Source organism: Cetorhinus maximus, chromosome 27 (genome assembly GCF_964194155.1).
Source record: "Cetorhinus maximus chromosome 27, sCetMax3.hap1.1, whole genome shotgun sequence".
Taxonomy (NCBI): domain Eukaryota; kingdom Metazoa; phylum Chordata; class Chondrichthyes; order Lamniformes; family Cetorhinidae; genus Cetorhinus; species Cetorhinus maximus.
Genome location: NC_135905.1, coordinates 28,045,444 through 28,063,248, shown reverse-complemented (window position 1 = coordinate 28,063,248; position 17,805 = coordinate 28,045,444). Strand labels below are relative to the sequence as shown.

The 17,805-nt window shown below is 43.5% G+C and overlaps 1 protein-coding gene across 1 annotated transcript in view; it reads right to left on the bottom strand.

Moving 5' to 3' along the window:
- Positions 1-5,088: 5,088 nt before the first annotated feature.
- Positions 5,089-17,805, bottom strand: part of cdh23 (cadherin-related 23) — a 701,272-nt gene continuing 688,555 nt past the window's right edge. The window contains exons 61-66 of the mRNA XM_078530938.1: positions 17,155-17,234; positions 14,964-15,004; positions 11,025-11,085; positions 10,114-10,243; positions 9,371-9,493; positions 5,089-5,497 (exon numbers count right to left, since the gene is read on the bottom strand). Coding sequence (XP_078387064.1) covers positions 5,171-5,497; positions 9,371-9,493; positions 10,114-10,243; positions 11,025-11,085; positions 14,964-15,004; positions 17,155-17,234 — 762 coding nt within the window. The 3' untranslated portion in view covers positions 5,089-5,170. The remainder of the gene's footprint in view (positions 5,498-9,370; positions 9,494-10,113; positions 10,244-11,024; positions 11,086-14,963; positions 15,005-17,154; positions 17,235-17,805) is intronic.

The following is a 17,805-nucleotide window of genomic DNA, read 5'->3' as shown; positions in this document are numbered from 1 at the left end:
ATATCTATACCTACATTGATCAGTTCCCTTTTCAGCAATGCTCAACTGATGAAACACAAACAAGGCTGTAGCGTAACAGCCACTGGTGTGAATTCTACTATTTAAATGTGTTGTTTATTGAAGAAAAAGGTGGGTGTAAGCCTTTATATTTATACGGACGCAGGATGAGTGAAGTGACCTTGCTGTTAGTTCTTTGGAATTGGCAGTAATGGACAAATGTAAGAGGAAGGTAAATAGAGGTTAGGAGCTTTCTCTTTCAGTTGGAAGAGTGAAAATGGAAGGCTTTCATGTTGTCTGCGTTGAGAGTTGTGGCCTTCCATCCTTGTGCTCTCTTTACCCAAGGGCCAGTTAGGACTGGACAGTGTGGGCAGCAGTTCCTTGCTTACTTGAGCTGAAACTGGCTCTGTCATACTGAAAACGTTCATAGACTCTTATAAAATGCCATAATTCCTGGAGCGCGCAAGTTATTTTGTGCGATGGAATGGCCCCGTCAGCCACAGCACCACAACAGCACGATACTTTGGAAGGGGACGGTCGGGAGCAGGAGCCTCGTGTGGCACATACAAACATCGACTTTTCAGGCCGATGATCTTCTGCCATTCCGATCAAAAGTCAGTGACCGAGAAAAGTTAAGACCTTATTCAGGAAGTGTGTGAGAATGGTTGGGATTCTCTACCTGAGGGTTGTGGATGTTCCATCGCTGAGTATAACTGAAGGCTTGAATGGACAGATTTTTGGTGTCTCAATATTGAAGCATAGGTGGAGTGGCTGGCAAAGTGCAATTAGGGAGAAGATACATCATGATCATATTGAATCACAGAGCAGGCTTGAGGGCCTAAATGATGATCTTCTATTTCTTGCGTTGACTCTTTCTCTCTCTCTCCACTGAAGCTGCCTTACCTGTTTCCAACATCATGCTGTTTCTGATTTCCTGCATGGTTTTCTTTTCTCTATGTGATCTCTTGGGCTGAATCACCTGCTCCTGTGCTTAAATTAATTTGTAAGGTGCCAGCAGTGGTAACTTCCTGCACTGCTAATGTATTTATCAATACTTGGGATTCTGTGCAAGTGAAGATTTTATGTTTGAAATTTGGAGAATGACTGGAGAAAAATGACCTGAATTTGAAGACAGGAATATTGTAGGTGGGCAGGGGAGTGGAATACGTGGCTTAATTTTCATGCCCAGAATAGTTTAAAGTTGGGGCTCACTTAAATGCCACCAGTTCACTTCCCACTTAAATTGGTTGAGGAGGAGGGAGGGGGTGGGGGGGAACAGCTAAGTGATGGGATAATTTTTGTAAGGGGGAGATTGTGGGAATTCCTGATGAGGCACAAAGGAGCATTTTACATTTATCTGGAGTGGCTGCTTCTGTCACTGCTTCCAAAGGCACCCTTGCCAATCTAGGCTGATATTCCAATGCTGTGGGAGTGCTGCAGTGTTGGGAAGCTTTGAAACTAAATGTTAATACTAAGGCTCAGATTTCCCTTTAGGTTGGACTTAAATGATCCAATGGCCTTAATTTGAAAGAGCGGAGAGGAGCTTTTCCATGGGCCCATGGGTCTCTCCTCACTGCCATGGTGTTCTCAGACTACTTGTCTGACATCTACTCCTGGATGAGCTGTAAATTCCTCCAGCTAACCATTGAAAACCATCGTCTTCAGCCCCTGCCACAAACTCTGTATAATTCCATCCATTTCTATTGTAATTTTCTCAAGTTTAATCAGACCTAAGTGCTTGCATCACAAAGGCACAATATTTCAATTGCAAACTCAGCAACACAGAAGTTCATTCCACTCGAGGTGACCATTTGGTCCGCTTGTGTCTGTGCCAGAACAAATCAAAACAAATCTTACTCTCTTCTCTCCATAAGCCCATTGAAGAGTTACACAACTGTGTAACCCATGTGGCATTGAATCTAACGTTTTACTTTGCTCCCTGTTTAAAATGATACACGTATCGTGCAGTGAATATTTTTTAATTCAATGTCTTGCTTTGCTTTTTCTAATTGACTGTTCAGGCCAATAGAGCTAATAGAAGTTGTCCAAGGAGGGTTGACCCCAGCTGTTTCCATTCGGTGAGCTGGCAGAACCCTGTAAGCTGGAGCTCTGTCTGTCAGTGTTATTGCGAAGGTTGTACTTTAGATGCAATGAAGGTTCTCACCAGAAGTTCTTGGCAATGCAATGAGTATAATTCAGGTTGCTCCTTAATATGCCAGATCTTCTCACCGTGTCTCACTCAATGAATTATTTGCAATAGTGACTTGGGTAGATGGATACGAGACCACTTTGGTGTTTGGTTGTGTTGACTGATGTCTAAGGCGCTGGATCAACTGTATCGCTCCATGCAAACTGCTATGGGATCCTTACCACCCACAAAAGACAGTTTTTGCTTCAACATTGAGAGAGTTGGCAAAGGCTCAGAAAACAGACATTAATGGTGTATCTCATTCCGTTCCCAGTTCTTCAATCCCCTGTGCATACCAGCTTCAAAGGAATTACACATCATAACTCATGGGCACCTGACCTGATTTCATTTCCATATTCTCCAACACAGAGCCTGTGGTGAAGAATGATTATGTAATACAGGTTGAGATAAAATTAGTCAAAATCACGAGGCACAATTCAAATCAGTATTTTTGTGGTTAGACAAACAAAATTAACATTCAAGGTTCCAATTACTCTCTCTCATCTTAGCACCTAGCCAGATGATGCACATTAACAATTTATAGCAAATCTATTTACAAGTCTGTAAAAATTTACACATTTATTTAAAAAAAAACCAGTAACTTTGTACCCAACTGTAGCCTTGAAATTGTGCAGGGAGTTAGTGTTCACTGCTTCCCTGTTGAGAGGAATATAACAGTTTTAAATAATGTTGGCATGAAGTTGATTTTTTAGCACTGGACACTGGTAGCCCACTATAACTTCAGGGCACTTGTGAAGCCCAAAATGTGTAATATTTGACTTAGTTTCTTGGGTGTAAACTGAGTTACCTCCCTAAAACCCCCCCTCTCTTATGCTCCTTGAATCCTACCTCCTGAGCAAGCTTTTAGTGATCAATCCCGATGGATCCTCCTTTGGTTTTGTTCTCTGAAGAGTGCCTTTTGGGCAAGTTGTTCATTTCGGCCACTCTGCCTTCAGTGGTCATGGCTGTAATATGGCTATTGTAAATTGTTGTAATATTGGCCCAACCCCACGATCTGGGAGCTTACTGTGAACAGTAAATGTTGGTGTGCTTAGTACTGATTCCTGGGGTAGGGGTAGGGGTCACCACTGGTAACTTGCTCCTGCCTGTGGGTTAATTTGCCATTTACATCCCTTTTCCAAATAGGGGTGTGGTACTCAACGCAGTTTCTGGTAATGGAGATAACGCCAGGGAGGTGTTGGTGTTTTAAAGAAGTTACCAGGCTGAGGGGAATCCTGTTGACGTGTACCTGGACCTTCGGAAAGTCTTCGATATGGGACCTTGTGATAATTGTCTTGACAAGGTAGCAATTTGCATTGGTGGGAGTTTGCCATGCTGGATTAGAAACTGGGTCACTCACACAGGCAAAATTGAAGTGGATCAGACAGGAGGCAAGTTACCAGTGGTGACCTGCCCCCTCACCCTCCCAAGGAATCAGTACTAGGCATTTGCTTTAAGCACCCAGATAGTGGTGTTGGGCTAAGGTCAGTAAATGTGTCTATTAACATGTGTGTCGTGACGGTTGAGACATACAAACAAATGGACCAAACATTGGCATTTAAAGTGGAAAAGAGTACAGGATGCATAGAGATAGGGCCAACAGAGAATACACTGAAGCTGAAAGGAGTTCTGAGATTGTAGGATGCCAGTGTTGCATGGAATGCCTAGCTTTTCTGCATTGCTCCTGAACCTGTAGCCAAAACGAAGAGGGTGTTGGGTTGTATGAAGAAATCACCTGATATGTACTGCATCATTGCACAAGTTGCTGGTTCAAACACATCTGGAATACTGTGCCTGGTATTGGTCCCGTTACTATAGGTGATAGAATGGCCTTGGGAAAATTTCAGAAAGAGAGCTAAAATTCGAAGCTTAAAGAACTGGTTTGTTTCATTCAAGGCAGTGTAGAGGCAGAAGAGACTTGACAGGAAGTGAGTGAAAAAAACGTAAGGACAAGTTTGTATGCCTACAGAGAGCATGATGGTTTGTCAGAATGGGGAGTACCTGTGGTGGACATGAGTTTAAAATAAGCTGGACTAGGTAAGATATTGATGGGTTGTCTCTTTAATGAGCTCCTGAAATGTGTTATCAAAGCAAAATTCAGCAGGTCTAGCAGCATCTGTGGAGAGAAAAGTCGTATTGGACTCGATGTTAACTCTGTTTCTCTCACCACAGATGCTGCTAGACCTGCTGAGTTTTTCCAGCATTTTCTGTTTCTTTTCTGAAATGTATTGTTTGGCTATTGGCGCTGCTCATCTTCAGTAAGAGGTGGGCTGGTTTCTAATGGGGGCAGAGAATTTTCCAAATGTTTTGTTGCACTTATAGCCGTGCACTCTTTTCTGAGAAGTTATGAGTGTGGGCTCAGAAATGTGTGGGCAGGAGTGTGTAGCAGGCTCAATCCACCAGCAGGCTGTACCCTCCCAGTCAGGTTTGTATCTTTGTAATATCCAGTTTAGAGTCTAGTATTGCTCATTTAAGATACTTGTTATTTATTCTGTTGGTTTCATGATATCAAACTGAAGGGGAAAAAAATAAATGCTTGATTTCTGTGGTTAATTATTTTGGTGTTAAGTATTTTTACTATGACTTTATGAAATCAATGGAGGAGGTGTTATGTTCCATGTAATAGATTATACACTACACTATAACTTAGCTTTACATTGGAGCCCAGTGTACTCCAGGACCCTGCTTCAAATATTGGCTGGGCTTGTAGCATTGCTTCACCTGGACTCCTCCATACATGCAAAGTCAACTTTCGGATGGGGAGTGGGGGTGGGGTGGGGCAGAAGAGGATGTTGGTGGCAGTGGTTTTTAAAAAGGGAAGCTGTTGCTGTTGTCATTGGGGTTGGTGGGTGGGTTGTGGGGCAGAAAAGAGTGGGGTGTGGCAGAATGGTCCTGCAAAAAAAAAGTGATCCTAGACAACATTTGTTTATTTTCAACAGCCACCCTCCAACAATTGTTTGTGTTCAGGGCTCCTGGATCTTGCTGTCAAAGTTCTGTGATCTCCAGTGGAATCTCCATCACCCTTTCTTTTGCCTTGTGCAATGGAGTGGACTTTGCAGACTCTGTCTTGGCATTCCTGTCCACATAGCTCCCACTCTCTGTGTTCAGGGTTTCCAGGGATCTTACCAAGACCCTCTGGTCATCCTCTGGCAAACTGTTTAGATCGGAGGCCAGCAAGGTGCCAGTGCTGCCATGCACGACATGGATGCCATCAGGGCCTTTCAGTTCCACCGGGTGCCGATGCTTGAACCTCAGAGTTCCACGACTGGGAGGCTTCTCATCGTCGTCTTCCATGTCACTGGGAATCAGCTGCTGGGGGAGGGGCAGGAAGAAGTGGATGAAAACCGGAGTATTAGTCTAGTGCAGATCCTTAGCTTGCACTAAGCACACACCCATCTCGATCACTGAGCTCAGCAAGTTGTAAAATTTCAAGTACACAGGCAGCAGCTTCCAGGGTTTCAACACTGGTAATTATGACCTGCTGAATTTTAGTCAGGAGAATGAGACCATATGGGCTGGAACATGCTGAATGGGGTACTGCAGATACACAGAGATAAAAACAAAACACTACTGCGGATGCTGGAAATCCAAAACAAAAACAGAATTACCTGGAAAAACTCAGCAGATACACAAACCATTACTGTCAGTCAATGGGAGCTCAAGAATTCAGAAGCATCCACTCAACTCTGATCTCCATATTACAAAAACATGGAGACACTCGAACATCCAACCCCTATTGATATCACTATGGAGAGACTGAAATTTTCCTCTAGGGAAGAGAAGGCTGAGGGAATCTCCAGACCAAGTGCCAAGTAATATATTTTGCAGAGGCAGACGTGAAGAAACTATTTCTACGTTCAGAAAAATTCAAATGGAGAATAAATAAATTGAGGATGGGGTGGAATAAGGCTGCACTTATGCCTTCAGTCCTCAAATGAGACCATTTGTGAAATAAGTGGGATTTTCAGTTGCAGGGAACACCACCTCGATACAGATGTTATCATCTCTCCTTTCATTCTTTAAACCAAAAGACCAAATGTATATGTTCTGTAAGCTAAGAGAGTACTGTAGCTATCACCCATCAGTAAGTATCATATTCCCTGGCTTATGTTCCTGACTGCAATTGGGAGCCTTCTGTTCCTGCAGAGTGTTCCGACATCTCAATCCCACCTGTTACCTTTCAGCTACTTTGCTATCTACTGTTGTGAAGATGTTTTTTCCAAAAAAAAAGATACAATTTTCTAATTCTTTTTCCGGCCAGATTTTAATGAACTGTAATCCCATTAAGACAATGGAGCTACAATATGCAAACTTGCATTCATCATGTGGGATGAAAAGGAACAGCCATTTAAACCATTTGGTAATGTGAATTAGACCCCATCTCCTGTGGCTTTATCCTGATGATACATTAAAATGCAATTACCTGTTCTAAAAACAATGAATGCAGCAAACCTGGATTAATCAAATTCCCCTTGAATTAAGCAGCCACCAGGATTTTAAGGATTATCTACCTAGCCAGAGATGTCAGAATACTGCGCTGAAAAGAGGTTGAAACCGTTTGCCCTCTCTTGTCTCTCTCTTGAAAATATTGTGCCCAGAATTGCAAAGTAACCATTCTGAGAAGAGGTATCTACCGCAAACAGAAATTTTCTGGGAATAAAACGTGGAAATCTGCTCCATACAACTAAACCCAGGAGACAACTGAACAGAACAGCTGCAGTGTGGAATCACCATATCGAGACAGTCAAAGAACGGCTACCCATATACTCCTTTGTTTTATCTTCAGGAACTGTAAAAGATGCTTAAGCCTATCCTCTTATCCTACCATCAGTACTAGTGTGTGTGTGGGGCCTAGGGAATGTGAGAGATGTGTGAGTGGTGGTTGTGATTTACCTAGTTTTTTAAAATTCGGGAAACAGTTTCAATAAACTTATCTTGTCTTTCGTTTAACCTCAGAAAACCTACCTGACTAATTCTTTATAACCTGAAAGCATAAATCGCTGGACTCCCGCAGTATCAGCAGAGCACAGCCTCTCTAAATTCACAAAAAAACCCTGTAATGGTCAGATCTGGAGTGGTAGAATAGGGAAGTCATTTCACCCCTCCTCACACGGCCATAACGCTGTATTCAAGAGGCTCAATGTATGATGTTAGGCGATGATGTCAGGAGCAACACGTTAAACAAAAGGAGGATAGAGGCCCAAGGATGGAATTTGGAAGGACTGAGAGTTGAGGCACCGTGAGAAGCAAGACCATTGTTGAAGGTGCTGTGGTTACAATGGGGCTGAGTTGAACCACATGCACATTGTCCCAGAGCAGTTGGACAACAGAGGAAACCAACAATGTGGGCATCGGTGTCAAAAGCTGCTGAGAGGACAGAAAGTGGCAATGCAGCACAGTCATTGTCACAGAGGATGGGACTTTTATAAAGCGACCATTTCAGTGCATGGTAAGGGATCAATAGTCAAATTGCAAGGATTCAAACAGCGACTTAGCTGTCCCCTTCCCTTTAACCAACATTTCTGTAACACATCCTTTAAACACTACATTTTATCCCTCTGGTCATGCAGTAGATAAGGCAAGAATTGTATTTGATTTGTTAAGAGAATGTCTATTTTTTAACAATCTGTGGCAGTATCAAGCATTATTACAACTGAGCTGAGGAACATTTTGAAAGATACAAACTGAGCTTCATCATTCAGATGGGCTGGTGTTTAAAAAGCAAAGTGAGATTCTGAAAGTAGAAACACAATAGAGAGGGATCCATCTCAAACCAACCCCTCCTTGTTACCCAGCTGCTTGGATTACAACCCTTTTGGTCTCTCACATTAGCTTGTAGAGTGCTGCAGGCAAATGGGTCAAAAAGTGCACAGGGATTGATGCACATTGGAATCATTTTACATTAGTAGGTCCCTGGTGACATTGTGCCTGGAGACAGAGCAGGTCAGTGACTGGCGAGAGGAGGAACACTCCCTCCAGCTAAGTCAAATGCTTCTCCAGGCTCACAGCTACAGCGTGAATCATGATTTGGTGTGGTCTTACCAGAAATGCACTGGCAGTTCACATTCAACAGTCCTCGTCACAATCCAAGAATGTTCGAGTTTGATGCAGATTTTGGTTGGTTATCATGAAGGCCTTGAGAGTTCACTAGTTTTGCAGAATAAATCACGGGTAACTGCAGTGAACTGTAAGATTATTTTGAGCAGGGGAGTGGATTCACGTTAAGACTTTAGGTTGTAATCCAATCCAGGGGCCGTCTGAAGGGGAGTGATAAATATGAAGAGGAATGTGCAATGATTAGCTTTGAGGCCTGCAGTTAGAGTGGTGTCATGCCCTCTCCTCCAGCTCCCTGTTCACTATGTTGGCCTCACAAACTCATGGCACTTCATACTGAACGACATGACACCCGGTTTCCACACTACTCCGATTAAAGTGACAAGCCACACTTCACACTGCAAACTGGCCAGTTTCACACCAGCTGTACCTCCACCATGGATGACCGATCCCCACTGGCAGCGGATTTGTGAGCCAGGCGAGCTGCAAACAGCCTCTTCAGCCGCAGGTAGTCATCCAGAACCACTTTCAAGAGGGAGCCCTTGAGGTAATGCACAGCAGGTAAGCTTCAGGAATACTTGGGAGCTCAGCTAAACCTTCGCAGCTTCGTGCTCTCAATCTCTCTGTTCAATATTTGTGGAGGTCCCAGCCCCTTCTAAATAGTAGTTCCTTCGGAAATCTAGTCTTCACGGGATAATTAATAGCAGCATAACAATGATAAAGCACAGGAGACCATTTGGCCCCTCATGCCTGAATCCGCTATCTAATGAATCCCATTTGCTCTTACTTTCCTATTGTGTTCCTCCACTTCACTTGTGACAGTCATTATTGAATCTGCTTTGATCACCTTCTCAGACAGTGCATTCCACCTCATAGCAGCTCCCTGTGTTACTCAGATCTTCCTCAACTCACCTCTGGTTGCCAATCCTTGTGTCACTGGGAACAGTTTCTCCCTATTCACCACAATATTTACATTTTCCAATTTTTTTTAAAAAAACATACAAAATATTGGCAGGGGTAATTTTTGTTCAACCCCCAATGTGCTAGATCCATCTCCTTCCATCATCTTGCTCAATATACTACAACGGTTTACAAATACTTTGAATAATAAGAATGCAGGGTCCAACATACCTTAATGGGGCCTTCTCTCATGATCTGTCCGAGTTTCGCAATACTGTCGTACTCCTGTATGGCTGCACGCAAATATCGATCGTCCTCCAGCTTAGATGTGGGTGGTTCACGGCCAAATGTACCCTTTAAAGGAAAGGTTACATTTGTTGAGATCTCAGATGTTATACCGATTTAAAGAAGGGTTTGGTTGTTACTCTCGTAAGCTCAACATGGACTGGGGTGACAGGACGTGACTGCTGCGCACACACTTTCCTTTTTGCAATTAAAAATCAGTTTCAGGAGAAACATCTACGCAACGCCTTCTGCCATTAGCTTATCCTTCATTGATGGGTCGCTGTGGGTTCACTAGTCTGTGATTGACATGCAGACCTACAGGGTGAGATCCCAGTTTATTGCACAAGGGGCTCTCAACTTGAAAGCAGAATCATAGGCTTTACAATGCTGCCCATCCTGGGATTGTTGGCACTATTGGAAAGATGCCTGGTGACCTCGAGGAGACGCGTGTTCTCCCCATCCCAGAGTTCAAAATAAATCAGCATCTTAGATTGTGAATAACCAATTGAAATAAGATATCTGACTGATTATTTTGTCAGGAATTCTTAACAAGTAAGTACATCCTCAGCAGTGTTTACAGAATATCAAATGTATCTGCTCCCTTCAGCTCCTGTTACGATACATTTGAGCAGAAAGTTGCTGTTCAACAATCGGCACAAAGGGACGATAATCGTGGCAAGTGAACATACGTGGGTCCTGGCTGGACTGTTCCAGAGATCAGTGATGTCACTGAGATTCTCTGGCAGGTCATCTTCATGTTCAGCCTGAGCGGCGAGTTCCAGGTTCCTGCAGAAAGGATCGAGCCAGACTGGGTTTGCCCTGCAACAAGAGATTTTCACTGTGAGTGAGACTGCTGCCTTACATATAGCAGGATTAAGGTAGTATTAAAAGCCTGCACACTTTCCAGTATTGCCCCTTTGGGTAATGCTCTTGGGCACCATCCTAAAATCGCCTCTTGTGGCTCAGTGTACAATTTTGATCATACTCGTGAAGTTCATATGGTATTTTGCTATGTTAAAGGCTTTATGTAACCCTAGGTTGCTTCATCAGACATAATCTAACTCAAACCTGAGGTGGAAAACCTCAAATGACTTACTGAACATCTGTGGCAATTAGCTTTTAATTAAGGTAGAATTAATTTGGTGAAATTCCCCCAAAGTCCTAGGATCAGGTGACACAAACAGTACTTTCGTGCAACATAAAATGGGTTCGGAATAGGTTTCGAGAAGGAGAACGTGGATTAATTGTCAGTCAGGAAAAGGTTATCTGGTCTATCTCATTTTTCACATGCAGTTCTGATGACAATGCATCAGGATTAAGACACTCCCTATCCATTAGATGCCACGTGATCTCCTGGGAGAGGTGAAATACTGGATCAAAAATGTCAATTCGAGGGAAAACAAAGGGAACGTCCCTCTCTGTTTGCAATGACACCCAAACACCTGTTGCCAATTAGCTGCTTGGGAACACAGGTTCCTGAGATTTTAGCTTTACAACGCCCCCATAATTTATGTCTGCCCCAATTCATTCTTTACCTCCTCATCAGTGAAGCGGGATGTGGAAGTGGAGGCAATAAAAACTAAACCTTCATGTCACTTACCCTTCGAACGAATACTTGTTCGTGTTTGGCATGTCCAGTATGTCCATAAACCCTTGGTTACCTAAACAGAAACACGTGTAACTTGTGAGGCTCTCAACATGTGCTGCATTCTGCTCCTGCCCCTTCAGGCTATCGAGCACAAAAATGAGCAGAAAGCAACACACAGAATTATGCAAAGAGGGAAAAACAGTCTGACTACAAATAGATTCACTAAATGAAAGGGAAGCTATGATCAGGTGGTGCTTTTGGGAGTAGGGAAGTTTGACATGAATACTGATGAACTAACTCCCATGATTATTACCTTAACCAGGGCTTTCAACCAGAAATAGTGAATTGTCCTTTAGTGTTGCTTATGGTGAACTAAAGGACGAGCTGTTTTATAAGGACATAATTCTTAAACCATGCAATACACAATGGCCAGGATTTCCCGGTCCCTTCAGCAGTGGGCACTGTCATGGATGGGGCAGGAAATTCTGGACAGCAGCCAAAAGTCAATCTCCAAATTTTCCTGTCCCGCCCGTGATAATTCCTGCCACTTGTGGGACCAGAAAATCCCGCCCTATGTATTTGCTGCTCAGATCGAATAGTGTCTCAATGAGGCCTCAAAGTCTAAATGTTGTTACATAAACACAGGATAAGGTCACACAGAGCTTGTTTGGTCAGAGGATTTGCAGTTTATGCCTAGCTCCTCATCCAGTGTGGAAACTAGCACTTGTTTGACAATGGCAGCATTCCATTAAAGCCCTATAAACGATGAGATAGCAGAGGAGATGGTAAACACAAAGTGCTTTACAAGCTTCGGATGTGTTGCAGTCGCTGTAGGGAGATTGCAGCAGCAAATTTGTACAAAGCAAGATTCCACAGACGACAAGTAAACAAATGCCCATCTAATCTGTTTCTTAGTAATATTGATCGAGTAAGGAACATTGGCCATATCACTGGGAGAATCCCCTGCTCTTCTTTGAATGGGAACATGGGATCTAATCCACCTAATCAAACAGACGATGCCTCTGACTGTGCAGTACACCTTTAGAACATCACTTAAACGTTAGACAAAGTAAGTGCACAAGTCCATAAGAAGTAAAAGCAGGAGTGGACCATACGACCGGCTGAGTCTGCTTCACCGTTCGCCATATGATCATGGCTGATCTTGGACTTCAAATCCACTCTCCTGCCTGCTCCCCATAACCCTTCATTCCCTGATAGAACAAAAATCCGTCTAAATGTATTCAACTGTGGAGTATCCACAACCCTGTGGGGTAGAGAATTCCAAAGATTCACAACCCTTTGAGTGAAGAAACGTCTCCTCATCTCAGTCCGAAATGATCAGCTGTTATCCTGAGACTGTGCCCCCTTGTTCTAGGTTCCCCAGCCGGGGGAACAACATCTCAGTATCTACCCTGTCAAGTCCTTTCAGGATCTTGGATGTTTCAATGAGATCACCACTCATTCTTCTAAACTTCAGAGAAAACAGGCCCAACTTACTCAGCCTCTCATCAAAGAATAACCCTCTCATGTCAGCGAACAATATAAAGAGCCTTCGCTGTACTGCCTCCAATGCAAATATATCCTTCCTTAAAAATGCAGACCAAAATTGCTCGGAGTACTCCAGGTTTGGTCTCACCAAAGCCCTGTACAATTGTAGCACCATTTCTTTATTCCTGTACTCCAATCCCCTTGTAATAAAGGCCATTTGCCTTCCTAACTGTTCCTGAGTTTATCCTCTTGCTCTTAAAACTGATAAAACATCTTTGGGTTTTCTTTGATTTTACCTGCCAATATTTTTTCATATCTTCTCTTTGTTTTCCTGATTCCCTTTTTAACTTCACCCCTGTATTTTCTAAACTCCCCTAGGCGCTCTAGCGTGTTCATTTTTTTGCGACTGTTATAAGCTTTCTTTTTCTGCTTTATTTTACGCTCTATGCCTCTAGGTAACCAGGCGGCTCGAGATTTGGCAGTGCTACCCTTTCTCTTTGTGGGGGTCGGTCTACACTGTGCCTGGAAGATCTCGCTTTTGGATGCCTCCCACTGGTCTGTCACTGATTTCCCTTCAAGTGGCTGTAACCAGTCCACTTCCACCAGATCACCTCTCAGCTTCATAAAATTTGTCCTTCTCCAATTTAGAACTCTTACTCCTGTTCTACCTTTATCCCTTTCCATAATGATGCTAAATCTAACTGTATTTTGGTCACCACTATCTCCAAAGTGGTCACTCATTGATACTTCATCATTTTACCCAGCTTAATTTCCTAAGACTAAATCTAGAATTTCACCCCCTCTCATTGGGCTTGTTACGTGCTGGGAAAAACAGTTCTCTTGTATGCAGTTCAAGAATTTTGTGCCCTTGGTGCCCTGCACACTGTTTGTATCCCAGTTGATATTAGGATAGTTGAAGTCCCCAACTATTAATGCTCTTTTGTTTTTGCACTCAGAAATTTGCCTATATATTTGCTCTTCTATCTCCCGCTCACTATTTGGGGGTCTACGGTACACTCCTAATAAGTGTGGCTGCCCCCTTTTTTACTTATAAGCTCAACCCATATAACCTCACTTGATGATTCATTTGGTGTATCATCCCTCCTCACAGCTGTGATTGATTGTTTAACCAATAATGCTACAGCTCCACCTTTTTAAGTCCCCTCTCTATCCTGCCTGAAAACTCTATATCCAGGGATGTTGAGCTGCTATTTTTGCCCATTTAAGCCAAGTTTCCGTTTATAGCAATGATACCATTCTGCCACGTGTCTGTGCCCTCAGCTCATCGCGCTTTGTTTGCGATACCCCTTGCATTTAAATATATACCTCTTAACACTGCCGAATCCCTGTGCTGTACACTTTTTAACCTTTGCTTTTTTTTGTCTTTCTGAGTCACTTGCTAATTTTCTGTCTTTCGCTCCCTGTTCTGTATTTGTCCTATCTGAATCTGCCCTCATGTTCCCATCCCCTGCCAATCTACTTTAAATCCTCTCCAACAACACTGGCAAATCCTCTTGCAAGGACATGTGTGCCGGTTCTGTTCAGGTGTACACCATCCATCCTGTACAGATCCTGCCTTCCCCAGAACTGGTCCCAATGCTCCATGAATCTGAAACCCTCTGTCCCTTGCATGTCAACTTTCCTTGTTCCTTGTACCAACACAGCCAAGTCCTCTGAACAACAACATTTCCAAGTTTCACACCTTTAAAGAAAATATTCTGCTTTCCTATTCTTACAACCAAAGTGAGTAAAAACCAAACTCTCACTTCCCCTACATTATACTACATCTGCCATCTTGTTGCCCACTCACTTAACCAGTCTATGTCTCTTTGCAGCCTGTCTGTGTCCTCCTCACAACTTGCATTTCCACCTAGCTTTGTAGTGTCAGAAAACTTAGATACATTACTCTCTGTCTCTGTCTAAATCATTTATATGGATTGTAAATAGCTAAAGGCCTCGCACTGATCCTTGCAGCACTCCACTAGTCACAACCTGCCAACTTGAAAATGCCTGTTTAACCCTCTTTGCTTCCTATCCACTAATCAATCCTCCATCCGTGCCAAACTACTCCCACCAGCATTTTCTGACTCTTGCAATCCCTGATCTCCACCCCTATTGATTCTGTTTCATGACGTACTGAGCCAAGATCCTTTCTCACTCATGTCCTTATGTCATCAGGGTTACCCCTCCTCTTTTGCCATTTTGTCTGTCTTTTCAAAACAGGGTACACCCGGGAATATTTATTTCCCAACCTCGGTCATCATGTAACCATGTCTCTGTAACGGTGATTAAATCATTTCTCCGTCTTTGTGCCACTAGTTCATTTATCTTCCTGCTGATGCTTCGCAGTGGGGGCTTCACCCTCAACCTGCTGATCCCAAACTTTGGAGTGTTACTTACTGATCATATTTTTTAACATGGAATGTGCTTGAAAACACTGACAAGTCTGAGTACTTTGCTTACCAGTGGAGCCTGCTACAATAGCCTTCAGCTTTCTCTTGTGTCTGTTGGCAATAAACAAAGACTGTTTCAATATTTAGAATAAAAAGGGAAGCACTTGTCACCACACTGACATACAGATTGAGGTCAGTACAGGCAAGGTCAGCAAGTACTGCGCCCAAGTGTAAAGCAGATGAGTTGTTGAGGGGAGATTAGAGAAGTCTTCCAACCTAGATTCGGGGTGATCACGTTAAACTATGTAAGTACTAAATGGCCTAGGTGAGTGGAAGCCAGGTTATTAATTTGAGGGGAAGTACCATTTGCAATAATGAGGGCATAGTTATAAAATTATTTCAAAACACACCTTAAATTCACTCCTCCCTCCCCGTCTGTTACATGGATAGATTAGAGAAGAGAAGATTGAGAGAAGCTTTGATGAATCATGAGGGCTCTAGTCAGAGTAGATAAAGGGAAGCTGTTCCCGTTAGCCGAATGGCTGAGAGCCAGAGGACACTCATTTTGAGACCCTTTCACCCAGTGAGTGGTTAGGATCTGGAGAGGGCTGCCTGAGAGTGTGGTGGAAGATTGGATGAAGACCTGAAGAAGGAAAAAGAATGCTTCTCTACCAGTAAAGGTCGGGTAGTTGGCGCTAGCTGAGTTGCTCTGGCAGAGAGTCAGCACAGGCACAATGAGCCGAATGGCCTCCTCCTATGCTGTAACCATTCTAAGAACGATAAGAGGGAGACAAACATTTGTAATAATCTGCTAAGGAGGAAGACTGGACTTCAAATTGCAGTTGGATTAGATGCAGAGGTGGAGAAGAAGCCTTTCCCTGCCCTTAACATAAATGCTAAACAGCACCGTGTCACAGATGAAGCTCAATGCTTAACTAACCGGCCGGGGGGGGTTACCACTGTTTGGTGCTATACACTCGATAGGCCAGTCAACTGTTAACTTGCCAGATTTGCTAAGGCTGAGCGCTGTTCTTGGACCAGTTCTGCCCAGGGTCTGTGGCAAGTTGACTTTGTTTGTGTGAGATCCATGTGTCAGCAGTTATTGACGCTGGTACTCGACTAAACCCAATACAAAGGCAGCTGTCCAAACAGGCACCATTTGTGTAGTGGACTCCCCTAGAAACATGGCTTCAGAGCTGGCTGAGCCCTTACAGGTCCATGGTTCAGTTAGGGTGCAGGTTATGTGGGATGACATGTACTTAAAATATATTGTTTTATTCTGCCTTAACCGGGGGACATGCTGTAAGTGACAGAGATAAAGTAGTTTAACCTTCGTCTTCACAAGCTCCACTCAAAAATAATGTCAACAACCATCCAATGACGGTGATCCCCTTTGAAAGGACTGGGTCTCGTTCGATCACAGTGCCTGAAACTCATTCCATCTCTGCACGGGCTGTATATACTCATGTACAACGTGAGTCATATATAAATCGCCCCAGGCAGCACTTTGAATTTTGACATGGGAACAAATCGGGGCAACAAGGGAATCATATACCCATTATAATCCTTTCCACTGGCTTGTGGATGAGGTCCATAAACAGACAGCTGATCCATTAAAATCCTTTTCACACCCCTACTTCAGATGAAATTTCTGTCCCTCCCCCAAAAATACAAGACTCTTAACATCACAAAGATTATATTCACTCAGCTCTCGCATTGGCTCACGCACACACACACACACGCACAAAGACTCTTCCTCTGTTCTCTCGCATTTCTACCAGACCATTCCCCTCAGTCGCAACTCTCGCCATGTGATATTTGAGTGGTGACTCCCCCATCAGTCCTGGCTTCCGCTGCTGCTTTTAAGCCTCCTCACTCCCTGAATCCAACCTGTCTCTGAGTAAAGCAGGAGCAGCGGCTGTCGGCATTCACCCTCTCTAAGAGCTGCTGAAGCACAGCAGGAGCTGGACCGAACAGGCTGCTGCGATACCGCAGAGTCTTTTTGAAGGAATTTCCTCTACACCGAATCAAACCCCGGTTAGCCTCTGCCTGTACGATGACCAACTTCTGTTTGTCTCAACCACGGTGTCCTCCGAGCTGTTCCCATTCTTCCGCTCTAACTTGCTGGAAAACTGCAAAGTTATGATGGCGAAGCAGGAATGGCTTCGAGGAAATTCCACCCCCGTCTCACACACGCAAATGCATCCAATGGTTTATTTCATTGTTTGTGTAATATAAATGTGAACAATGATGGCACTTACACTGTTCTGTAATACCAATTCATGAAGATGAAGAGCATGGTAGCCAGGAACAGTAAAACTGCAAGAATAATTATCGCCATCTGCAAAAGGGGAAGAGAGAGAGAGAGAGAGCTCGGATTTATACAGCACCTTCCATTACCTCTAAATATCACTAAGTGTGTCACATACAATACATCCTTTCCTGCAGTATCGTCACTATGTAATTTTTTTTATTCATTCATGGGATGGGGGCATCATTGGCTAAGCCATTTATCGCCCACCCCCTAATTGCCACCCACTGAGTGGCTTGCTAGGCCATTTCACAGTCAGCCACATTGCTGAGAGTCTGTAGGCCAGACCAGGTAAGGACCAGGCAGGTTTCCTTCCATAAAGGACATTAGTGAACCAGGTGGGTTTTTAGGACAATCAACAAAGGTTTCGTGGTCATCATTAGACTTTTAATTCCAGATTTTTTTTTATTGAATTCAAATTTCACCATCTGCCGTGGTGGGATTTGAACCCAGAGCATTACCCTGGGTCTCTGGATTAATAGCCCAGTGACGATACCATTATGCCACCGCCATGTTAAATGCAAAGTGCATGTTCATGCAGTGGATACTGTTATAAATGTTTATTCATTGACTAATCATAGACTAATTGATGGAGATTGAT